At 40.9% G+C, this 26,025-nt stretch overlaps 2 protein-coding genes across 2 annotated transcripts in view; one reads left to right on the top strand and one right to left on the bottom strand.

Annotated features, from left to right (window-relative positions):
- Nucleotides 1-3,130, bottom strand: part of LOC137106734 (transmembrane and coiled-coil domain protein 3-like) — a 36,649-nt gene extending 33,519 nt beyond the window's left edge. The window contains exon 1 of the mRNA XM_067490460.1: nucleotides 2,976-3,130. Coding sequence (XP_067346561.1) covers nucleotides 2,976-3,020 — 45 coding nt within the window. The 5' untranslated portion in view covers nucleotides 3,021-3,130. The remainder of the gene's footprint in view (nucleotides 1-2,975) is intronic.
- Nucleotides 3,131-16,012: 12,882 nt separating this feature from the next.
- Nucleotides 16,013-26,025, top strand: part of pawr (PRKC, apoptosis, WT1, regulator) — a 55,044-nt gene continuing 45,031 nt past the window's right edge. Inside the window, exons 1-2 of the mRNA XM_067490090.1 lie at nucleotides 16,013-16,153; nucleotides 16,424-17,090. Of these exons, the coding sequence (XP_067346191.1) occupies nucleotides 16,551-17,090 (540 nt within the window). The 5' untranslated portion in view covers nucleotides 16,013-16,153; nucleotides 16,424-16,550. The remainder of the gene's footprint in view (nucleotides 16,154-16,423; nucleotides 17,091-26,025) is intronic.

The following is a 26,025-nucleotide window of genomic DNA, read 5'->3' as shown; positions in this document are numbered from 1 at the left end:
GTGCTTGTACTGAACAAGTGGAAGCTGCTGGTGATTCAACACATTAAATCATTTATGATTCAACCAGCCTTCTCAGAAACGTGTGTCATAGGACCAGCTCGTTTCCAGGTGCACTGAAAATCATTTGAGTAATGTTCGGCTTCAGCAGCAGTAGCAGCAGCAGCAGCAGAAGCAATTGCAAGAGCGTGGGTTGGCTTTTGTGTTCAAAACACAGCAGAAGCACAGTGTCTGGGAGCAAAAATGGAAATAATTACTGTGGCAGAAAAATATGAGCGATTTATGAGCGATGATTATCTTATTTTTTACTGAGGAGATAATTGCCACATTGTTTCTCCTGACCTCATTAGTGTGGATATGTCCCAGTCAAACCCTTTTGTCTCGGATTCTTATGTCACTGCAGCATATTTCACATGTTGTTAACAACTACAATCACTTCACTTCATTTTAATGGCTTTCTGACCTGAGTGGGTGGAAGTTGTTTTCCATACAGCATGTTAAAACCCCGTAGTGCACAAGGTCAGCAACACAGTACTTAAGAAAATACCACAAAATAAATAAAACATCCCAATATTTTTGCGTGGGCACAGGAAGTGGCAGCCAGTAAATGCAGAGCTACAGAAGTTGCTTTTGTTACATGACCGTTCAAACATGGACCTTTTTAAACACACTGTGGCTTTAATCATGAGTAATGATCAGTTCAGTGTTTTTCTCTCATAACTACAGATTGTACTTCACCTTACAGATGATCAAATGGATGTACCTCATTAAGTTTTCAAACTGTTCACAACCTCTGAAAACACCAAAATAATGGATTTTATCTCACTGCAAGTATTTTATGTGTATATAAAGTCTGATACATGTCTGATAGGCATTAGATTTTTGAACTACTTGTACCTTACTGGAGTATTTCCATTTTGTTTTTATTACACTTGTTTGCAGTTTACATCACAAGTACTGAAACTTCTCATTTAAAAGGTTTAGTTTTGCTGGTGTGTGTCTCCCAACATTTGCTTTTTACCTTCTACCCACTAAGATACATTTCTGAGTAGACATTAAATTTGTTGATTTTTCAAATGAGTTTGTCTAAATGAAAGTTTTAGAGGACATTCTATTCTCAAATGTTTACATGAATTAAATGAGGTCAGAACATTTTAGATTTCTGCAGGAACCTTATTTATGAGGCACACGAAACATTAGGCCAATAGTAAATGAAAAACTTTGTTAGCTCATTTGGATTGATGCCCATTGAAATATTTACAGATTTTTGTACTTAAAGTACAAAGAATTTGAGATGGTACTTCAATGTGTGATGGAGACGGGTTTCTGCAATTTTGCTGGAATACTGAGTTTGCATACTGCCACTACCTCTGACTGTGGTAACTACTGACTGACCTGGAAACAGGGCAACAGGGTCAGGTGAGCAGCGAGTAAGAAAACAAGTCCGGTGACATCTACAGGTTAGGTGGTGGTAAGACAACATGGGTCAGAGAAATGCTGATGATACTGAAAGGAGACACTAAGTAAACCATAACACACAATGAATAAAAAGAGAACTGTAGATGAGACAAAGCCACAAAGCCACAAAGGTCTAATTCACACGAAATGGGAAATGAAAGCAAAGGTACTGTAGCAAAAAGTGCACGGTCAAAAATTTGAAAATCTTTTCACATCTAACTTCTCACATCTTACTGAGTAAGGATCCAAACACACACATGTGATGAGCTGTATTTAGCGTGCGAATTGTGTTCTTGACACATTACACTGTGATATTTAATGTTTGTTATGACAAAGTGAGGGAGAACAGTGCCCTGGAAAATAAAAGCTGACTGTCGACTAAGGACTTGCATCCTGTGTTTCCAGTTAAAATGATAAATGGCTAACACTCACAGCTAACACTCACAGGGTTTCTACGTGTCTGAGCCGTTGTAGGTATATTGCACACAACAGATCTGACAACATAACAAGGGTGCAGAAGCTGGGAAAGGACTGATCAAGTCTGATTATAGGTTTTTGCAGTACTTTTCCTGCAGAGCTGAGACTCTGAAGAGGGTGAAAACACACCGTCCTGCTACTATTTTCTTGTTTGTGGACTGATGGAAGCTGCTGGCTTCCATGGAAGAGCCCTATTATACTAGAAGGGTTATATAACATTTTTGCACATATACTGTCAGACTGAGGCACATAATGCATGTCTATAGAAAAACACAGTGTCAGCACAATAGGGACAGTCCAAAGCAAACAAATCATCTAGGGATTGGCTCAGGGGCTGCTTTTCCTTCAGCCACAGAGTACCAAACCCGATGGAGCAGCTGAGACTGTGATTGGTAGATAAAGACAGGAGGAACACACACATGAGCTCATGCTGAAGCACGCAGCAGCAGGAAAGAGAAACACTGTGCATGGTATTTCTAAGAATGACTTAGAAGGAATGGGAACATTGAAAAGAAGTTTGTATGATGTATGGCCATCTATACACATTCCTTAGATCTTTATTATGCTGCTGAGGCCAATCACATGCAGCGCTGAAAGACTGAAACGTGGTGAAACTTGTCTGGCTCAACCTTTAACTGTCAAAAAAAAAATCAACTTCCTTGATTAAGTCTGATTGCCAAAGAAACATATAAGATCATCACTTTTCTTAAAAGTTATGCGTTCAAAAGCTGCTACTGTGTGTAATATGGAGCAAAACCTAAAAATACATAAATGTAACAAAGCACATATTGGTGGTAAATAAGTGATAACAACAGGTTCCTCGTGGAAATGAAAATGCTGAATTTAGGGTAATAATGCTCATGACTCAGCAACTGACTTTACTTTTTCCTATTATCATGACAAATTCTTAACATGTAGAAACATTTTTTCCTTTCAAGCACTAGAGCTATACAGCAAACAAATTGACCTTGTTTATCTACAATGCCAAGCAAAAGAGAAAATCAACAATGAAGAGACAGATTGAGAGTTGTAACAAATGCTACCTCTGTCACATAGATGAGTGGAATAGCGCTGTAGTTCTTCCTCATGCCTCCTCTTCCTCACAGCCTGAGGTCAAAGTGCATGCCACAGCAGCTTCAGCAGACCTGTGCACATCAGAGAGCTCTGTCTGCCTCTTTGAAGTTTTCAGGACTACCCTCTAAAGGAGGAGGAGTGTGTTTGTGTGTGTGCCTAGCCGACTGTGTGTGGGTGTGTGTGTGTGTGTGTGTGTGTGTGTGTCCAACGCTCTTATTGTGAAATCTTTGGCTTCCTGTGTTACCAGCAACTAGGTTCAAACCAGCTGCATGTGCACACACTCAAATCCCAACCTGCATCACTCCTGAGATGCATTTTCAGCTCTGTGCTCTCCTCACACACTCCTGCCCTTCTGGATAAGAAAGACCACCTTAAAAGGCATGAAGCTGCCTGAGCAGGGATTTTCCTGATCCCTATCAGCCACCTTCCACTGGGCCGAGCGCACTGTGCACACCATACACACCGTAACAGCAGCCTCAGCTCCCAATCAGGAGAGAGCAGGCAGAGGATGGGGAGATTTTAAGGGAATGAACGAGTGTGGAAAAGCAGAGGCTCGCTCCCTGAGTGGTGAACGCACCCTACTGGGCGGTGACAGCACTTCTAATCTGCAGCGCTAACAGCCTCTGAGAGAGAGAGAGAGAGAGAGTGTGTGTGTGTGTGTGTGTGTGTGTGTGAGTGTGTGTGTGTGTTTAGGTTTAGGGGAAAGATGTGGGGTTAGGCTTTTAGTTGAGTAAAGTTATGTTAAGTGAAAACCAAGTGCAATATATCAATAAATGTCCTCACAGCTGTTCAAACCCAAAATGTGTGTGCTTGTGTGACTGAAACTGGACTCTGATCTCATCACTGAACAAGACCTTTAAGCACTGAGTGGGCGTGGAGAGATGGAACAATGTTGCTTCCTGTCAGCCACTTTGTCCTTTTCCTTTTAACAATTACACTGTTTTATCAGTAGTTCTCAGTTTGACATTAGAGCACGCTTTGTTTTTTTGCCCACAGTGAATAGCACTCTCACGTCTGTACACTACATGTGAAACTTCAGAAGTCATAATGGAACTGGATCACAAGGGAACTGGAAACTGCTGAAGACTGGTTTGTGATAATACCAAAAGAAGTTCACACACTATGCACCTTACCACTACTTAGAAATACCTGACTTATCACAGGCTACTTTGAATGAATTGAATATTAATAAAGCCAATGAAAATGATCTTGCTGTCTATCACAGTATACATGTATTTTATCCACTCATTGATGGTATGTTTTATTATCTTTTCCCTTAATTATGTATGTATTCATTTTATCACTTGTTTCTACAAAATGGCCGTGTTTATGTGTATTGATCTTAATTCTACTTTTCATGCTGCATTCCCCTGTGCCCACATACCTCGTAAATTATAAGTAGTATTACATTATGATATCATGGTATGCTCAAACATACATACTGATAACATTAATTAACGGAACTGGAAATACTGCTATAATTAACTTCAGTAATTGCACCCACACTCATCAACGCTCTGATACACTGATTAGAAGATCATATCTGCAGGAACATTACAGCAACCCTGTATCACAGATGAAGAAAAATATCAGAAGCAGTCGGACTTTTCCTCTGTCTGCGTCTGAGTCTATCCTGTGTGCAGAAGCACACGCGGAAGGTGGACAGAACTGGGACAGTGGAGTATTTACAGCTAAACCCTCAGGCGAGAGGTCTACAATAATACAAAAGCAATGGCAGTGACTCTGACTCATTAAGGACAGCTAACATTTGCAGAATTACAGACATAACAAAGGGTGAAAAAACTCATAAGGCATTTTAGATTCTTCTGTAGAAAATCCCCAGATGGGAGGAAGTCAGTTAATAAAGAGGCAACAGTAGCCAGCAATGCACAAAAAGAGAAGATGGAGACGAGGAAAGGAGGGGATGGAGGTGCGAAAGTTGGTAGGGGTGTGTTTCTACAAGTCTTTAGCCCCTTCATGGCTGCTGCATCAGCAGTTACAAAGACTCTATTTCCACAGGATGAATCAGCTACTGTGAGACAGAGGAGGAGGGACAAACAGACTATTCACTGAATACTAATGTGAGATTCAGGTTAGACTGAGCACACTGAAGGCCACTTTTTGGCACTTAACTCATTTCAAGGATTTGAGAGAGAAGCTGGCTCCATTCTTAAAGAGACGTGTTATCTGGTTTCTAAATAAAGACCAGAGAGGATTGATGTTTTCAGAAATGCTGAGTGAACAGGCTGCCAAAAGCCTTTTCAGTCTCTTTGTCTCTGCCAGGGACACAGGGCAGCATCAGACACAGTAAATGAAAGTAAACAGTGCCCTCTCCTGGACAGTATTCCACATTACACAGACTGTGTGTGTTGTAGCTCACACTGAGATGGTTTTCTTCTTCCTCCAAACTGTCCCGCTTCACGACGAGGTGAGTAAAAGACTCCAGATCCCTATATGAAAAGAATATTAACCTCAGGTCAACACTTACATGATACTAATAATGATAATAATATAATAATGAAACATAATATTTCCCAAGACTGCCAAATACCGGTAATACACATTTTAGAGGCAGCTTCCATTTGACACATGGCAACAATATTTCAATATTAAGACCAGAAACATATTTTAACACATTTACACTAAATAAAAATTCTAAAACTCATAGCTAGTCAGATTTGATATAAAATAAACAAGGTTAGTTAGTGGATCCACAGAATTCCCACTAAGAGAGTATTTTTAGAATCGCCTAATGTTATTAGAAAAACACGAGTGAAAATATTTCATATAAAATAAATGAACCTTATATATGAGAGGAAAGGTTGCAAATACTTTTAATCCAAGTAGTGGACGGGCGGCCATCTTTGAAAAATTAGTTAAAAAGCACTGTCATCCTATGATCCATCCATCCTTCACAAAAACTCATTTATGAACAACACTTCTTACGTGGGGTGGAGAATGGACAGCCTGTGCCAAAGCGCAGAGAAAGCACAGCTCACCGACAGGATGCAGAAAGTGGGCCACTCCGAGAGCATTCGTGTAAAACCTCCAGCAAATCAGAAGCCAAGTACTGCCAAAAAAACATTTGTAGAATGCCACAGGCAAACCATCAATGCCGGGACACGACTGTGGTCAGCTCAGAAAGGCTGAGCTCAGCATCCAGGGAAGTATGTTTGTCTGGTTTCAACTGGGGCAGTTTCTGCGGTGGCTCCATGGCACGGCCCTCGTCACAAACCTCGGCCCTGTACAGAGTCCTGTAGAACTGCACCACGTGCAATGTCATCTCAGCTGGCTCCGCCATCCCCCTACCATTTGGGAGACATTGACAGACAGCATTTGTTTCCTCTGCAGACCCTATGTTTCCAAATTAAAAAGGTAGGCACTGGATGTGTCCATGTCCTTTAAACTGGTAAAATGTATGTTAATGTGGGCGACCTGTGAGCTGGGATAGAACCTGACGGCCTTCTTTTACCCCTGTGTCGTCACCTTCTTTTTATTATCCCCCCCCCAAAAAAAATAGGACAGCCCTAACGCCTGAATTGCGATTTACAGACTAATATAACTTAAGCAAGTGCTTGTTCCTGCTTAAAATAGTCCCATACTATTTGATGATCGTGGTTGAGTTCATTTTTTATTTTTTTTGCTTGCTCAACAGTGACCAAGACATATCGACATATATGCTTCTTATACTACTGGACTTCATTTTTTAAGTGCTGAAAAAATTCTTTTAAGTGATTGATAAAACAAAGGAGGGTTTTGCTTTTTCTCCATTTGCAACAATGTATATATTTCCCCTTCCAGAAAATGTTAACCATGTCCAAAACAGATGTATTCAAATTGTCCATGTAAAACAAAGTATTACAGACATCAAAAGGAGGAATATAAGCTACTATAAGTGATAACCAATTTCTGTTTAACCAAAATCTAACAATCACTGGCCATGAAACAAACATATATTCCAATGTTTCATCCTCTGCATTACAAAATGTAAATGGTTTACTTGAAATGAAAGCTTTTCTTAAGAAATTCTGGAATGAGGTAGATGTTCTGGATGTTCTGGTAGTTTCTTTGATTTTTGGGAAAATAGGCCATTTCATGAATTTTACATGTGCTTTTTCCCTCAAGGACCTATTTTCTCTATTATGGACGAGTGTAATATGATATAACCTGAGTTATATTTGTGGTGTGGAATAGAATAGATTTAAAGCAACGCATATGTATTTTTTTTTGCATTTGCTGTCATTCAGTTTCCAATCTTTGAAGATTTTATTTGGTAGCATCTTGCTAACTTTTGAATAGAAAAGGGTATTTCCAATCAACTGGATCAATGCCAATGGAATTGATTTACAGATTTTACGACAATAACTGTTAGTACTATTTAATTTATATTTATCTGAAAATGTTTCAGAAAAGGAGATTTTGTTTGTGGAAGTCACAAAGACAATTCATTATGCAGTTTGTTAACTTCAAAACTACATTTTAAAAGCAACTTAATCCCTCCGAAACCCTTATATAGAGACCTTGAAGAGTGAAACAACACAGTCAGTTTGCAACAAACATGTTTGGACCAGTTTATTCTAAAGGTTTCTACCAAGGATTCAAAGTCTAGTTCATTTTCATACTCCTGAACCAGTTGTGATCTTTTACTATAAACTGTTTAGTTTTTCCATAGTAAAGCTCCAAAAAGCTCCAAAAAACAAGCAATGAAAAGACACGTAAAGACAGGTTGAAGTAAAATGTACTAGTGGTAAGAAAGTGAAGCAGTCCATCTCCATGCAGGATGGCACTGAAACCTTAAAGGACAAATGGACAGAGAGGTCAAAAAGAAAGGTGTAGACTAATATTAATATCATAATGAGATCAGAAATTCATAATTGAACTGTGGGGAACTAATTGAGCATTTTAAAAATCATTATATGAAGATTGATATTACTCGTGGTAATTTCACATACATATGTTTGATATTAGTGAAGTTTTGAATGTCCGTTTACAGGCGTCATGCAACTGTCTAACGAGCCAATCACAGGCCAGCAACACAATGCTTGAATGCTAAAGTCAAAGTGAAAGTGCTGGACAGAGTATTTCAGAAACTGATGATTCGGGGGGATTTTCACACACAACCATCTCTAGGGTTCACGCAGAACGGTCTAAAAAAAGAGACAATATCCAGTAAGCAGCAGTTCACTGGGTGACAATATCAAGTGGATGTCAGAGGTCAGAGCAGGAGATGCTTCAAGATGATAAAAGGCAAAAGTAACTCAAATAACGGCTAGTTCCAAATGAGATTTACAGAAGAGCTTCGGCAAACACACACCACATGTCAGCTGTTACATTCAGATGGTTGGGTCACAATTTGGCCAGAACAACATGAAAGCATGGATTTATCTCATCATCAGTTCAGGCTGCCAGTGGTTTAATGGTGTGGGGAATATTTTCTTGGCACACTTTGGGCTCACTTTCTACCTACTGAGCATCGTTTAAATGCCACAGTTTTGTTGTGGTTACATTTATTAGTGACCACAGTGGAGCTGTTTTCCGATCAGTTGAGCAGCGTCAGTGTGGACTTCACACTGAACATAATAACTGAACCCCTTGTTTCAGTTTTGTCCAGTGACATTTCTCATTCATTTTATAGAAACAAGACCTTTGCGTGCTCAGTGTCAACACACAGACCCACTCAGACACCCGTTTTTTGCATGTTCTACAATAAACCCTCAGCAAAGGGAAATGTCCTTGTTCATTCTGACCGATGCCCCCTGGTGGCAACTGGTGAACAAGATAATACAGTCTTCTCAATTCACCATAACATACTGGGATGGAAATTTACTGTATATACAATACAATAAACAGTTTACCTTAGTTTAAATAGTGTGATAACTATGAAATAATAGTTAGAATTTTTCATATTCACATTCACATTCACATTCACAGATTTCTACATGACTTCGTAGTAGAAAGTGGAGCAGACAAGCTACTACTGAGCCACCAGCTCCATGCTGGCTGGCCTCTCCTACACATCCAGGATCCATAGCAACCTGAAACCCTAAAGGACAAATGGACAGAAAAGTCAAAGAGACAGTTTAAAGACTTTAACTATTCTAATATTAAAATGATATTGAGATCTACCAGCAATTCATAGTTGAAGTGTGGGGAACTAATTGAGCATTGTTTTAACAAACACTATTAGAGTCTCATATTACTCATAGTAATAAAAAATATTGGAAATAAATAAAAATGCTTATTGGGAAAATAATCTATAGATGAACTGATCCATCAAAAAATAACCATTAGGTGCAACCCTATATAAAAATGTCTACAATACAATACAAGCTCAATTACCAACAAAGTTGAAACACTAAATTAAAAGGGAAAGTAAAAAAGGAAAACAGATAAACCTATTTCTGATTATAAGTAGAACGAATGCATGAACACGTTATCACTGCTTCCACAGATGTCATGCAAACAACCAAGCATCCATAAGCAAGGTCCAGAAACGTTCCTGCCTTCTGAGCCTGAGCTCATTTAAACTGCACTGAGGTGAAGTGGAAAACTGTAGAGAAAACACGTGCACATCTCTGAATGCTGCATTAATGCTGAGTAATACTGGTTTTGGGGACACATGCCGCCATCTAGATGACAGAATGTTTTTATCAACGCAATGTCAAACCACCGTCTGCGGGTATTACAAAAGCTAAACTATCCAGTCCAGTTTGTTGTTCTTCATTAAACCAGTAGATGGTGCACAGCTTGGCAGTCACATCATTTTACTGCTGTGGGATTGCCCACGGTGAGTGTACAGTTCTCATCCTTTTATTTTGTGCTTCTCAGACTTAAATTTAAATGTTACACACGCTCACACACACACACACACACACTAGGTATCGTGAGCCTCATTCCTCCACAACTTGTGAAATGTTTTGGCTGCGAGCTCCTCTCGACCGCCCTCCTCTAACAGCAGGAACTGTCGCTCAGTGTGAAGTCTGAAGTTCTGCTTCAGTAATAAAAGTGTAGACCGTCATCCCCGAGGCTTAAATCCCTACGGATGTGTTCATACATGTGGATCTGTGATCCCAAGGGCAACAGATCTGCAACGAATAAAGTCCGTCTGAGAGCCACCTAGGGTACAAACACACAGAGTTAATGAGTTGCTGCTGCATTTTCCATCAGTGAGTAAGAGAAATTCCCCTTTAGGTAATTTATCAGTCGGTGATAGTTGAACTAACCTGTTTTTGCCTGCAATGCGAATAATAGCTCACTGGGTGTGACTTGATCTCCAGCTCTGTGATATAGAGCTCCCAGCTTTGGGGATAAGCTTTGGTATCTGCTGTAATTGCCCACAGTCATGCCAAGAGCTTTTTTTTGTATTTTCCGTCCACCGTGCACATGGTGGAAAGGACAAGTTTGTGTTTGCACCGTTACGTGAAGGTGCCTCCTCAACCCTCCAGTGCGGCATGTGTTCTGCTGGATCACAACAGAAAATGAATTGAATGAATTCTGACTTTTTTGGCATTTCAGCAAACCCGTTGGTTTTAGAGCATGCATTTACCTCTCAATCCTACTTTTCTTTATTCATCTTGTTCACATGCTTCACTCTGCACCTGATTCAGATATTGTGGGTTCACTGACCTCATAAGTTTTCCAACTAAACCTAACGACTTGCAGTAATTCTGATGCACATGAAAAGCACAACTGTAAATCACCGTCTTACTTTGTCGTTTGCTAGCGCTTCACACAAAGTGCAGCTTTGGCTTCAGGTGTTTTGCAGCCACTAATTAAAATGCCATTGCTCCGTTGCCTCGGCACGGTGACTGCGTGACTTCAGTCATAAGTCGTGCCAACTTGTTTCATTTTCACAGCCCGCATTGATTATTGTGCATGTAGTATTTTTATTACAAATCTGATTTTTCCTCACCCTTATGCAAACAATTTTACACCCCGACCATGGTGTGTGTTTGCATTTTTAAAGCTGCAGTATGCAACACTTGGGGATTAGTTCCGCAGTAGAGTCAGTCCACCCCGCCCAGCCCTCCCTCTGCCTGATTTCCCACACTGTGCCCTGCAATTTGCCTTGTGGAAATTGCAACGAAGAAGAATGCTCCAAAACTGCTCTCCTTTAAAAACATTTGGAATCGAATGTCTATCTGTCACTGTTGACACCAACTTTCCACCTTTTCCGTTTCTTCTCTTTACATGCCCATAAATCTGCAGAGTTCATATCTTATAAGCCTTTGGGAGATCAGTCACAGTGAGTAAGGTATCTATTTTAGCGTTGCATGCTGAGAAATGCTGAGCAGACAGGCCTCCACACAACCATGCAAGCTGAGTTCAGCATATGAGTGAAAAGTGGATTGTCCACTCAGACCAGACCGTGTCTGGTCTGTTTGGTTTCTGACAGCAGCGGATGATGTGCTGCAGTGCTTTTCTAGGTTGGGAATCACCCATGAGGCAGAAATGAGATCTTGGCAACTGCTGTCACACATTGGGGTGCCCCCACTCATCCATGGCCTAATCTCCCTCTCTTCCTCACCATAAAGTGCTGAAACCAACCTCCTCCCCGAAAATGCCATTTCAAACCTCGGTCACACTCTCAGAAAAGATTCTCCGTGCTGAGGACATACAGCAAGCGTGGGGGGGGGGGGTCTCTGTAGCCGCTAAATGATGACAAGTAGAGGCGTCTTGATGAAGTGACAGCTTGAGTCTGTCAGAGAAACAAAGACAAACACACTCGGGTTTGGGAACAAAAGGTTGGTAATGGTGGATGGATCCAGAAAAGCTGCTGAAACTCGTTGACTAAAGGACAGTTAAAGTGTCCTGTACTGCAATGCATCACGTGAAGAAGTTCTACAGGGAAGATGCAAGGGTGGAAGGTGAGACAATGGGCCCCTGGACACGGTTGGGCAATTTGAACATACTCTATGTAGTAGTTTATTGTCTGTTCATAATAATCTTATCTCTCTTTGAAATAACTTTATTCATTTCTGGTTGTTCATTCTCTTTGGGGCATTTTCTTTATTTGTTTTTAGTGACTGTGTGATTCTTTTCCATGTTTTGTTTTTGTTAGTTGTCTGTGTCTCGGGGCTCCCTCCTAACACCAGGAATCCACTAATGGGAAACTAAAGTGCTAAATTATAATTAATCCATTAATTAGTCAATGAACAGAGAATTTATCATCTACTTTTGCTTTATTTTTGGTGTAAAGGTGACTCTCTGCTAAGGGCGGTTTCAGGGCCCTGAAGGCTCAGCTGACTGCTGCTTTCCTGTTGTGCCTTTGGGGAGAACTCTCACGGCCACCGTAGCAGAAGAAAACCTAACTGAGACATGCTGAGACTCCAAACACGTGAATGAGAGTAGTTGGTGATCAGTGAAGTACTTTCCAGGTGACAATCTGTTTGTTTGCTGCAGTATCTAGAGTAAATGAACTGTTAATGCAGAATAACTCCTTCTACCATCAGTGAATATGATATTATGGGATTATAATTATTGATTGTGAATGTGTTCACCAGCTGGTAACGAAGGAGCTAATTTTGATGATGTGATGATCACATGTCGGTGTCTGTTAATTATAATGGAAATCTTAAATTATTATTAGAAATTAGTTTTATTAAGTATCCGGTTATCAAACTTATGCAGTTGAGTAAAAATTCAAATCCTGCTTCTGAAATGTGGTAAAGTTGAAGAATGAAGAAGCAGAAAACCCAAAACTGAGCAGTATTAAGTACATGTACCTAGTTACTTTCCACCACTCCTTCTACTATGAGGACTAATGTTAGTCACAGATAAACCTGGACCCTGGTAAAAGCTTGTTTTCAGCAATAAGCAAAGACAAGATGTGTTCTGCTACATTTAAAACATCAGGGGATAGAAGCCCCCACTGCAGACGCCACAGATGGGACACGGGAGCAACTTGTGAACTGGACGGATCCTCTTTCCACATTGATCTGACTCTCACACTCTCTGCATTTCACAGGAAGTGACTTTCTGTTTTTCCTCTGGTGAACTTCCTGCTTTCTGTCGGTCGCTGGCCACTAAGCACCACAGTGGACACATGGGAGCTTCCCCTTCCGGCTGGGAGCGCACACAGTAACTTGTGTCAGCCTAATTACTGAAGAATCCCAATGTGTAGTGTAGTTAGCAGGTGCCCCAAAGTTTTAAAACCAGCGCTGCAATGCATCATGGAACTTTGCTGATATGATCACAGTCCAGAGGTCCTGAGTAACAAAGTACTTCAACTTATTTTACTTTTACTTCTCTACATTTCAGAGGGAAATGTTACACTTTTTCCCCCTGCATCTATTTGACACCTGAATAAATTAATTAACCAGCTAATTCCTCTTTTCCTTTCGGCTGTTGGTGAAAATAAATTAACCAACTCTCAAGTCACTGACATCAGCTCCACAACTAACAAACATGGTTTCCATTACTGCTATTTACTAGAAATCGGTTCTAGAAAATCAAATCAAGTACACACATACTCATGTACATTCACACATAGACCTGCCCCGGCTGCAGTGGAGGGTGGTATCGTCTGCAGGCGTGAACTTGACGTCCGTGTGCGAACTCAGCATCTGGGAGGCTCAGGAGAAACATTTCTTGAATACCTACTTATTCTTGGATAAACAATATCATGGGGGAGTGAACAGCTTCTGACTGAAACATCGCTGCCAAATAAACTAAAATGAGTCAACAAAGGAGTCTCCATTACACTGTGTTACAGCAAATATCATGCATTTTATGTTTCATTTGTTTCCTTTTGGCTTACAAAGTGTGTGATGCGACTGTTCATTTAAAAAGAAATGCTTACTAAAGGTGAGGGGTAATACATATAAACCCTCAACATGCATGCGTATTTGTGGACTGCACTACAGGAATGTTAATTGTGTTTTTCCTAAATGCATTAAAGCAACGTTTGTGTTGGCGTGAAAGGAAACAGTCCCCACGCTCCTCCTCAGGAGCAGGCACAACTATGCCAAACATGCAGCAATGTGACCTGTGAGTCCAGAGATCAGGGTTTATTTTTAGAAGAGCCGCCTCCTTCGCTCCACTCAGCTTTTCCCATTATCTGTATGAGCATAGGAACGTGCAAAGATAATGGCTGAAAAGCTGTCTCCCCCCCCTCCAACCACTGTGGGCCTGGGGATGTGCGAGCGTTTGTTGGTGAAAACACTTTACAAACTTTCCTGCACATTAGGGAGAATAGCTGCACACACACTCTGTAAGGCCCACATCCGTTAGTGAAGTAATCCTACATTCCCCCCCCAAAAAAACATGTTTAGGCTCAACAAAAAAGTTAACGTCAGACTTTTTGAGTTGTGACAAATGCCGGTGGAATTAGGTGGAAGCAACAAACTACACTGCATAGAGGGAAATTCGATCTCATCCCAGAGCTTCCTCGTTGTACTGCTTTTTCACATCGTTTGCCACAGGTGCCCTTTGGTGTCAGTATAGGACTGTCCAGGAGCGACACTATTATACACAGAAAAACTGTGTTCGGGTTTGGGAAAACAACTTCAGGTAAAGTTATGTTAAGAAGAATTAAGTAGAATTAAGTTACAAGATAAATCACATTAAAAAAAACAGTGAAAATGGGACGTACGTACTTCCTTATTATAGTAACCACGTGATCATATGATCATCATTAAAGTGCACAACATCTCATGCTAGAGTCAAACCCCCGTCTCCTGTACAAAATTCTTGTGTCTTCTTGGAGACTTTGCCACTTTATATACTACATGCATGCCCTTGCTTTAGATGTCAGATATTGAAACGTTGGAGTTTCCATCGTACTTCACTGAAAGGTCAGCATGTGATGCAGAAAGGACTGAACAATGTCTCTCTTTTTGACACCTCGGGAATGAGAACGAATGAGAATTCTCGAATTAGCATTTCTGCAAGAAATTAAAAAAAAGAAAAATTTTTAATTATGGCCCACTTAATTGTTGGCTATTTAAAATGAATTAGGGCACCAAAACATTAGAACCACTTCTCCCTATAATCCACTCCCCACTCAATACCTTACCTTTCCGAGGGTTTAACTTGTGCCTTATCGATGTATATGTTACACTACATTCACCAAAGCACTGGCATTAAAAACCTTTTTGAAAATTCTGCTACATTATTCTTTAACTTTACTTTTACTCCAGTACATTTATTTGCTCTCTCTCTGTCTCACTGTGAACAGCCACATAAATGCAGAATTATTGATCCTCAGAGTGAACTTCAGCAGTACGTAAAGTAATTGACCTTATAATTTTTAGATTTAGTATAAGGTTGTTAAAAATCAGCTCTTTCGTTACCAGCAACAATAAGGTAACAAACACATTAACGATCAATACCTGTCCTCTAATAAAATCATATATTAACTAATGATGAAATGATACGATCTGCATAAAGAGTAAAAGTACTCTTTAGATACTGCAGACATTTTTGAGCTTATAGCCTGTATTTGTACTTTTACTTATAACAGAGTATTTTTACACTGTGGTATGTTTATTCTCAGTACCACTTACTTCTACAAGCATTTTCTTACTTCTTCTTATTTGAATAGACGTACTAAGTACACGCTTGTACAAAAGTACTCCGCCAGACCATAAATGTACATGTTTAGTTAAGAAGCAGCAGCAGGTGAAGGTAGAGCTGCTTCAACAGATCCAATGTTCCTCAGTTTTCAGTTTTTAGTAAAAATCTGCAGCTGCAAAAAGTAACTAAAGCTGCTTGATAGATGTAATCAAAGTACAGCACTTTCTTCTGAACGGCAGCGTAAAAAAGTAACAAAATGCAAATATTTCTGAAAGACCTCTAAATACTTAGAGTGAAGTTACTTAGTTACGGTTTTTGCTTAGGTAAACGATTTTATTGCATCACCAGTGCCACATATGAATCAATATTGCATGGTAATGCTACTAATTCATCAGAAAATCCCGTTCAAATTACCATTAACAACACGAAACAAGCTGCAAGCCATTACACTGAGCTCCACCTCCACTTCGGCTTGACTCGGAGCTCTTCGTGTGTTGTCGGACTGGCCCGGGCTTGCCAGGGGGGCAGAGTGAGCGCAGCAGCAGCAGCGGCGCTCGAGACAAGCGCCATTCATCGGAGCGGACCGCGCGTGGGCACACCTGGTCGGATCGAGCAGAGCAGCTCCGCACAGGTGAGTTCCGGCTTGAATTTGCCGCTCGCGCTTGTCTCTCGTCAACTTGTGCGCACGTTGAGCTCGTTGTGCTGGAGTAAAGTTCCTCGGGGGAAACTTTAGAGCTGCGGCTTTTCTCCAGCAAAAAACTTTTCCAACCTGCGGCGTTTGATCGAGGTCGCGCGCGTCTAAACCCTAACGCGTATTGAAGGCCAGGTCCTCATAAAGAGCCTGAGAGCGGCTGTTTTTAACCCTGAAGCTGACTTTTATTTTCCCTCTACCTGCCAACAGCACTCGGGTTAACCACTGACGGAATGCGGTGCCATTAGGACGAGGAGCCGAGAACTGAAAGTTCACGTCCTGCGCAGGTTTTGAGGCAGTTTCCACCCGTGACAGGAGGAGCCCCTCCAAAAGGATCATGGCCACTGGCGGATTCAAGTCGAACGCCACGACGGACTTTCTGGAGGAATGGAAGGCAAAGCGGGAGAAAATGAGAGCCAAAATGCTGGGGGACATTGCCGCAGCCACGGGGGCTCCTATGAGCAGGCAGCCGGGCACCGAGCTCTCCAACAACGGAAACCCGGACCGGAACGCCTCCTCTGGGAACGGCCTCCCCTCCACCTACTCGGTGTCTCGGTCCTCCTCTGGCGCGGCTCTAAAGAGATCCGAGGACGAGACGCACCGCCACCTCCACCCTCCTCCTCCTCCTCCTCCCGCCGCCACCCCGGTGAGCCACCTTAAGAAGGCCCCGCCGCAGACGGAGAAGGCTCCGTGCGCTTCACCGGACTCCAGCCCCATGGCCTGCAACGACAGCGACAAGGAGAGTCCATCACCCAGCAAGGGCAAGGAGAAGAAGAGCGCAGGTCCGAGCGCACGGAAGGGAAAAGGGCAGATAGAGAAGAGGAAGCTGAGGGAGAAGAGGAGGTCAACAGGTGTTGTCAGCATTCCATCCAACGAGGTGAGTCAGTCCAGCTCGGATTCACTTAGCTTTCAGACTCTGGATCACCAAGTCAGAAGTGGGGTCAGGATTAGATCATGACCGATCCCGAGTTTGCCAGAGAGGGTTTTTAGGAATAAATCCTTTTAAATGTAGTAAATAAGGGTCAGTGTGTGCTGAAAAGAGATGCAACCAACAGCTGGTTCCTGTAAATTTGTATTAATCAGTCATTTGATTTTCAAATAACACTTAAGTTATTTAGTCTGGGCCTACAGTGATTTAAATCACCACACATTTCCCAGAAGTTGCTGTGACTCCTTCAAGCTGCTTGTTTTTTTGTTTTTTCTTTAAGGCATTAGTCAAAAAAAACAAAACAAAAACAGATGTTTCCACTTTACAACAAAAAAACCCCCAGTGAATCCTTACTGTAACTAGAGATTCTTTGTTTTTGGTTTTTTCAAAAGTTGATAAATGACTTAAATGATTAATTGAACATTAAAATGGATGAATTTCCAGCTGATACATTCATGGCCTCACAGTAACTATAAATGTAGAGTTAGTTTTAATCTTTCAAAAGTTTAACACACCACCTCCTGGAGTGTGTGTGTGTGGATCCATCAATAATTCAAAGAAAGAACAGTCCTTTTTGTTTTCCCCAAAAAGTCTCCAAATTCCAGCTGTATATGTGTCGGCTTTATTCGCCCTGTGCAGTGAGCAGGGGGAAATGAAAGCAGCTCTGAGTGAGGAGGGTGTGTGTGTTCATGTTCATTGTTCAGAGTTTGAATCATGTTGCACACTCTTGACTGATTCCTGTGTTTCAGACACATGCAGAAACTGATGCAAAGTTGAGCTGCCGACAAACCCTTTGGGTGCACGTGATCAGAGCACTGCAAACACTGTCACAAGCGCTCGAATCGTGTTTAAAATGTGTGTTTTGACTCAAGTCATGATGATCATGAGATTTAGTTTGCCGCAGATGCAGTTACTAGGTGCTTAGCTTGGGCTGTGCCAGGTGATAGATCGAACCAATGGGCAGGGGATTATAGAGTAAAGTGGGTGAGCCACAATAATTGCAAATTAAAATCTAAAGAAAAGGCACTTGATGCACTAAAAAGTTTACAGAAAGTCACCGTCTCAAACCCCACATAAGGAGTGCAGTTCAATTAATCAACACCTTGTTCAAAAGGTGCTATATAATCAGATGAATGCAATTTAAAGTGCTTTACAGATGATTGAAAAGTCAAAACTGTGACAATAATGCCACCAAAACCAGAGTATTTACATTTAAAAAGATAATAAAGCACAGAAATGAGGGCAGTAAGACCTAAAAGTACAAATAGTTTCAGACCCAGTCTGAGAAAAGGCAGCTTAAACAATACAATAATCTGATGGTGAGATACAGATTCGCCATTACTGTCCTCATCAGGTTCATCAGGGCTGTGGAGTAGAAATGTTAAAAACCAGGCGGAGCCTTTAACCTGGCTTTATGATGCCGGTGGTATCTGTCCTCTTCCGCGTTTCCAGGTGCTCTACCAGCTGGAGCTGCGGAACGCGGCGAATACAGAATGTAACCAAAGTGAAAGTTTGACCATGGAAACACACAGGATGGACTGTACTGTTGCTCGTCTTTCACTGCATGTGATCAGGCAGAGAAGCTTATTCCTGACAAATGCAGGAGATGATGATGATGATGTGGTTTTGGCCATTTTTAACTTTTAAAATACTCCATTGTATGCATTTAGATGATTTTTAATTTTAAGTTAAAAAATGTTAATACTTGCACTGTTAGCCAATTAGCCAATGGGAGCGAGCAGTTGCCTCCTTTCAGACTCTTAGTAAAACTTCGAAATTCCTGCTCATGCAGATTTTTGTCTTCCTTAACTTTTTTTTGTTTTGTCTTTCTTGGTCCCCTTGGTTTTCTTAACACATGTGTAACCAGCTGATGCCGCCATGTTTGTTTTCCTCTGATGTTACGTTGGATGATCTAACTCAGAAAACTGTGTGTGATCCTGCATCTCGACTAAATCGTCTTATGATTAAACCTGTTTTTCTGAGCTCTCTCTTTTTTAAATTCCGTCTCCACTCTGCAGTGACTTATTGTTTGTCCTCACATTCACCATTTGAAGTTAAAGGGCATCTTCACCAATTTTCATCTTAAAATGTTATGTTAATGTTAAAATATTTCTCTGCTTCTAGCTGAAAAACTCCTCTAGATTACATCACCTGGAGTTTTTATCATTAGGACTTCAGATTCTGTCATGGAGGAGCTCTGGAAAACATAGATTGACCATGTTCACAAAATTCATAGTGTGAGCAACAAGATGACATAATCTGAACAGAAGGTTCTTTCAAATGATGTCATAAGGCTTTTTTTTTTTTTTTTTTTTTTTTAGCTAGAAGTCAGAGGGACGTTTAATGGCATTTACGTACATGTACTACACAGGCTAGAACCAAAAGAACCAAGTTCAAAATCAAGCAATGCCTCCTAATTCTGCTCTAGTAACAGGAGCTCTGTCTCACATCTCACAGCCTGAGATCCTGCAGATTTTGGCAAACATCGTAAAGATGTCCAAACCTGGCGGCGCAGCAGATTTATATTTCTATTGTCAACGGTTTCCCTTTCTCCTTGTGTTGCATATAAAGTGACCCAAACCATGCAAATGAAGCCTCCTTCACACAAGTTCCCTTTGTGATGTGAATATGAGTGGACAGGTGTGAATAGAGATGCCTGGGATTACCTCCCCGCTCGTTCTGTGCAGCATAATGGCTGTTGAGTGGGATTTCAGAGCATCTGGGGAACCCAATCTTCTGCCTGTTGAGGCTATAATGGTCTGATAAAAGCTCCCTTCTTCACTGGAGAAAAGACACGTCTGCACAGCATCAATCAATAAAAACTCCTGCCTTCCATAAAGGTGTCTCCTTTCTCCTGCCTTGCTCGATGACTCAGACTGGAGGGCATTGTTGCTGATGCTGACCTTTGACCTGCTCACAATGTGCTTATGCAACAGGAATGTGGAAATGAGAGAGTGTGAGAGTGTGTTGAGCATATCTGAGATTTCTCTCATCCGAAAGTGTTTTGGGATTAAGCTTGTTTCCCATCGGTTGCGCGGCATGAGTGCTGATGGTTTTTACAACCCCGGTGAGTTATGAGCCTGTGGTGAGACGCCCCAGTTAGGGAGTGTGGGGAGTGTGTGTTTAATGTGGACGGCTGTATCTGCCCCTCGGAAGCAGCGAAGCGTGGAGCCCGCTGGCCGCTCACAGCTGTTCTTCCACAGCGTCACAGTAGAGGTCAACAAGTTTAACACGAAATGCTGTGCGAGGCACACGGGCTGGTAACGCTGCGATGACAGGAGGACAGTGGACACAAACCTCCAAAACTACTACTACTAAACCCACAAAATGCAACTTATTAGCTTTTAAATATACCGTGGGCTCGATGAAGAGCCGGAAAAAAGCAGACACAGTGTTTCATGGAATTTTTCGTTTTTTTTTAAATTCCTTTCTTCCGATTTTATTTTTAAGGCCTCCTTCATGTATCTTCCAAAATAAAGCTCGACTCATATCAACACAGCATTGAGTTTTGGCTACATCCATCTGCTCTCTTTGGAAAAACAGGCCGCGCTGACGTTTAATCAGCAAACGCCTTTAAAATCAAACCCCCCCCTGCCTTGGTGGTAACCAAATTTGTTTCTGCTCCATTTTGCAGAGCGATGTTCAGTGAAGGGTGAAGTTGAATGTTTGGAGAAGGGCCACACTGCGAGCAGAGTTTGAACATTAAATCCTCCCTGATACACGGTAGCAGAGAATCCACTGACACCATTTTAATGTGATGGACACTAATGTATGTTTCGTTGCTTCTCCAATAAGATTAACCCCACATTAGTGAGTTGATGACATTACGCCACTACTACGGCTGGTTTGCTGACATTTGTCCTTTGTGCATATATACTGTAGTACTTTACCAACGCATTTATACTGTTTCCTCTCTAAATACTCCTGAATGGATCTGAGTTGGTTTTTCAATCAATTGTATTAAGGCGTTGTTAAGGTGTTCTGTGTCAGGTGTAAGTTGCTTATTTCTGGTATTACGGGTTTTATGATTCCCTACTCTCAAACATCACGCAGCGTTTTGTTTATCTCAGGCTCTCACAGCTGTGCAAAAGAATGCAAGAGTGTAAATTTGCATGAGGCGGAGCTTGTTGCACTTGGTGTTAAACCTTTCCAAACACGGTCACATCATCACAGTACATACCACAGGATCTTTTATCATGGACTTAGGTAAGCAAGGAGCTATGTGGGCAGGGCATTATGTGTCCTACTTTGAACCAACAGGAATGCAAAGTTCTCTAATTGAAGCACGTGTTCCTCAAAGTGGTGTTTTCCAAGCCAGAAGCTGCAGCAGTGTTCCCAGGAAGGGCAGTTTATTATGTTGACTTACTGGAATGAACTTGGGAGTGTTTATTAAGGGCCACTGTCACTGGGAATGCTGCAAATGTCCCAGAAGATCTGGTCTTTGAAATCTAAGGGAATTAAAGGAAAAAGGAGGAGGAGGACGGAGGGAAAAGAAAGAGGAAGAATTTCTTGTTCACTTCTGCGGTGCAGTAATTCCCAGCTCGGGCCCCAAGCTAGTAGGCACCTGAGGCGCTCTCAGCACCTCATAAAACACACAGCGCCCTTGTAATGAGCTGTGGCACGTGGTTTTGTTCAGTTTGTTGCATCATTACATAAACTTAAGCTCCCATTAAAGTGACCCCTGACCGCGAGAGCGTCCATTGTGCCGTCACACGGGATCAGATCGCCTGATTAACACTACAGAGGCTCCGAGAAGAAAAGTGTAGCCCCTAGTAACTTTCATGGAACCTCAGGATGTCTCTCTTAAACTTGTTTTTTTAGACAAAATGTGACTTTGGAGATATTTTCTTGGTGGAAAATGTTTATATTCTCAGTATTAGTGCAGGGTGATTCATGCCATCCGACGTTTTAAATTTGAGACCGTGTTTGCTTTCACAGCCTTAATGTTAGCTTAATACTGCATTAGTGTCTCCATGGCTGTCTCCATGTCTGTATTGTGGCACCCTTTGTCCTTTTTGTTTGATATTTACTCTTGGAAGGTTTGCTCTTGGTTGTGCACACAGTTCAAAGTCTCTTTTATGCAGGTCACTGCGCTTCAGTTATGTCAGCTCAGGAACTTTGTGAAGCAGACTGGAGATTATTACTGAAGAATAACAACGCCGACCCCCACCCCACCCCACCCCCTGCACAGTCATGCAAAACCTGCGCATTGCCTGAGCTCTGATGTTACACACACAGACACACACTGAGGTCTCTTAAGACACATCTGCACCTGAAGATCACTGGACCTGTGAAAGGCAAACATCTTGACAGAGAAGCATCTGGGCTTTGCATGAGACATTGCATTACTCACTCTCCTGCTACTGTTGTAGCAACACACTTGGTCTTTCTGGCAATATTTAACTCATGATTGTGTGTACATATCTATGACATGCAATTTGCTCTAAATAGAGCAGAAATGATTGATCCTGTGCAATTTGCAGGCCTCAGACCTTACACGTTTCCCTGCATACACTGAGTAAATACATAACCCTTGTAAAAATTTCACCAAATTCACTTGGACTGTTTTCTCTGCAGACTCAAAACCATGTCTGTGATAATAATCCTGTCCTTGTCCGAACCTGGATTCAGGCCATTTGTTTGCCATAAAAGTTTAAGTCAGACCATCTAAACTCACTAATTTTCACCTCTATTTGAGTTAATTCACACACTTTTTCAGGGCATCTGTCATAACTTCCTCATTATCAGCATTCACACTGAGAACATTAACACAATTGGGCATGTGCCATGATGACTAACGTGGAGCTTATAGAAATGTTTGGAATTTTAAGCCTATGTTTAGTGAGGCACATGCTGCAATAAGTGATAATCAATTTCATGCTTCTGCTTTCTGGAAATAAGACACACACACACACACACACACACACACACACACACGCACAGCAGGGGGGCGACAAGTAAGAGATTAAAGGAGTGGATGTGTGTACGCTGTGATGGGTGGGCCTCCAGCATGCAGCCTGTTTTTCGGACATTCCTGTGTGTTTGCTGACACCGGTAGGGAATGTGTGAGTCAGCTCTAATCAGGCCACTCTGCGTGATTAGGCATTTGGGAGCCTGGCTGTTTGGATTCATTAAAGTCAAATTACTTGGAGACTCAAGACTTCCCCGTCTCTTCTATTTTATACATTTAAAGTGTCTCCTGTCCATTGGAGGAGGAATTATTGAGTGAGGCTTTAAAACTTTTGAAATAGGAAATCATTTTCTTCCTTTTAAACAATGAAACGTTGACTTTATTGACATTAGTGAGAGTTTGAGTTTGTTACATTACCTTCCATCATTTCCCAAACAAACATGGAGATGTCTTTTAAGCAATTGGCTTAAAAGATGAACAGTAAAATGTAAAATTACGTACATGTAGAATTGTAGAAGGTCCAGAGTCGGCTTTAAGAAAGAATGTTCAAATATTTTCACAAATATTGACACGGTTTTCAAACTTTTAAGAAATGGCAAGAAAACGTACTTGATAAACTTACTGTACTTCTTAAGTTTAACAACTACTTTTAGAAATTTTGCACTACAGTGGCCCTGAGAGCTTAACACACTGCAACTTCCAGAAAACACAGGCAGCGAGACAAAACACAAGCCACTTAAGAAAACACCGTCAATTTCACAACACAGGGACCACATTTAAAAAAATGTACTAAAAAGTGACAGACTCACACTTGTGACTCATTAAGCTACTGCAGTGGAGTAGCGTTGGATAATGAGCTAACGCGTGTTTTAATTTTCTAATCGTATATTTAGTTGTTTTCTCTGTTTGCAGAGTGTTTCTGTATTCGGCTTCTGGATGTTGGGTCTGTGTCAAATTGATAAACATTGGAAGTTTGTTTTGTTTTTTTGCACATTTCCCTAAGCTGCAGTGTGTTCTCTGTAAATGCAAATAGTAAACAGTAATACTGTAATAATAATTAAACCAGGTTAACTAGATTTGTAGTATTCAGTAAAAACACATTACACTGGTTTACACCTTCAATTTTAGTAATTATTACTCAAATGTTGAGTTTATTTCATGACCTTAACAATCTTAGTTTACATATCTCAAGAGATCATTGACAACAACTTTGACATGTAATTTATTTAATTTTTTCAACTTTTCATTGGCCCGCACCTGCAGCACACTGCCAGCTGATTGGCTGAGTCATTCAACTTGTCTGGATATGACCATAGACGTCCCATTTATTCATGTCAAGATGAGCAGAAGAAAGAGAATTCAGCTGATTTTGATTAAAGCATGCGAAAAGTCTTCCAGTTTTGCAGCAAATTCAGTTAAGTTCAATAACAACGTCATCCTATTTAGAAGAATTCATTATAAAGACAATTGTTTTATAAGTAAACCTGCTTACATTTTTGTTATGTAATCTTACTTGGATCGACTTTCGGCTTGTCTCTTCAGGGGTCGCCACAGAGCCACAGTTTCGCACGTGGATTTGGCAGTTGAGTTTTTACACTGGAGCCACCACCAAGGTGGGTCTTTGTGGTTGGGCGGGACCACACCTGGTGGGGTGGGATTCAAACCCGTTGCCTTAAGCATCCCAACCCAATGCTCTACCACTGACCCACCAGGCCCCCTTATGTAATCTTACTAATACAGTATGGTAAATGAACTATCAGCAGATCAGCAACCTACTTTAAATTTGCTATTCAAGTTTATTTGGTCAAAGTAAAGCAACCAGTTTCCCAAATTCTGTTAAGTTATAGTCAACATGTTTAGGAACAGGGCGAGGCGCTGGGGCCATCGTTTATTACGTAAATACCTCGGTTTACATAACGTGCGGTGATGCATCACAAGTAGGATGTAAGATGATTAGTGAGACCATGAAGTGCACTGGTGAGCGAGACAAAAATACTGGACAGCGATCATCTAAATGATGGGAGTATTTTAAACAGTATTTAAGGACCTTTAATGTAATGCTAGATTTTAGTTTTGTTACTCTAAAGGTGACTTGTATTTAGCATTTTTATTTTTTTTTGCTGTTGATTTGCTTATTGTAGAATACAAAGAATTCCTTTAACCTCCATAGAACTAGTCTGTACTGCAGTGCAGACTTTGTCATATTTGTTTGTTTTAAAGAGAAGAATGTAAAGTGTAACAGCTGTATATGAAAATGTTATAAACACGGGCAAACAACACCTGTACTCAGGTAGTGTTCCTGAGTAAATAATTGGTTTTAAACTGTTCATGTGCTGATTTGTATTGGGCTTTATCATTTAAATTTTATTTGCTGAAGGAAACACGATGCTGTGTGCATGCAAATTCCAAAACAAACAGGAGGAATTCAGTAAGTTGATCTGTCAGCACTCAAATATTCCATTAATAAAAGAACTGCTGGAGTCCTTTTCAGAGTTTGAAAATATGTACTTTTAATTACCGCTCCCTGCTAAGCCAGTCAATGTATTTCTGTTTTTTTCGTGCAGTGTTGCTTTTCTTTCCAGCTGCGAACAAAACGTAGGTGTGCAGGCAGGTTTTTGAAAACATCAACAACACAGTCATATAATAAAAAAATAAAAAGACATAAAAACTGCTCAAGCAAATAGTGCATCTTTTACGATGTACAGTCAGTGTTATATGATACTTGATGTCCTTTATTTATAACCCTACTAATTTGTAATCATCTGCACATTTATTGTTCTAATCCTCTTTATACCCCAAATAAATAAAACAATTAATAAATACATATATGTAGTAGTTCTCAGATGGTGGTCAAATAAACAACAAACAAACAGAAACAATTTGTTGCCTCCAGATACAAAGTACTACATATACTTCATTCATGTACTTATTTAACGGATCTTCTTGAACCTAGTGAGAGTTTTACGTGTTTCT

Source organism: Channa argus, chromosome 21 (assembly GCF_033026475.1).
Source record: "Channa argus isolate prfri chromosome 21, Channa argus male v1.0, whole genome shotgun sequence".
NCBI classification, from domain to species: Eukaryota; Metazoa; Chordata; class Actinopteri; order Anabantiformes; family Channidae; genus Channa; species Channa argus.
The sequence above is the reverse complement of the archived record's forward strand: the minus strand, read 5'-3'. Positions and strand labels throughout refer to the sequence as shown.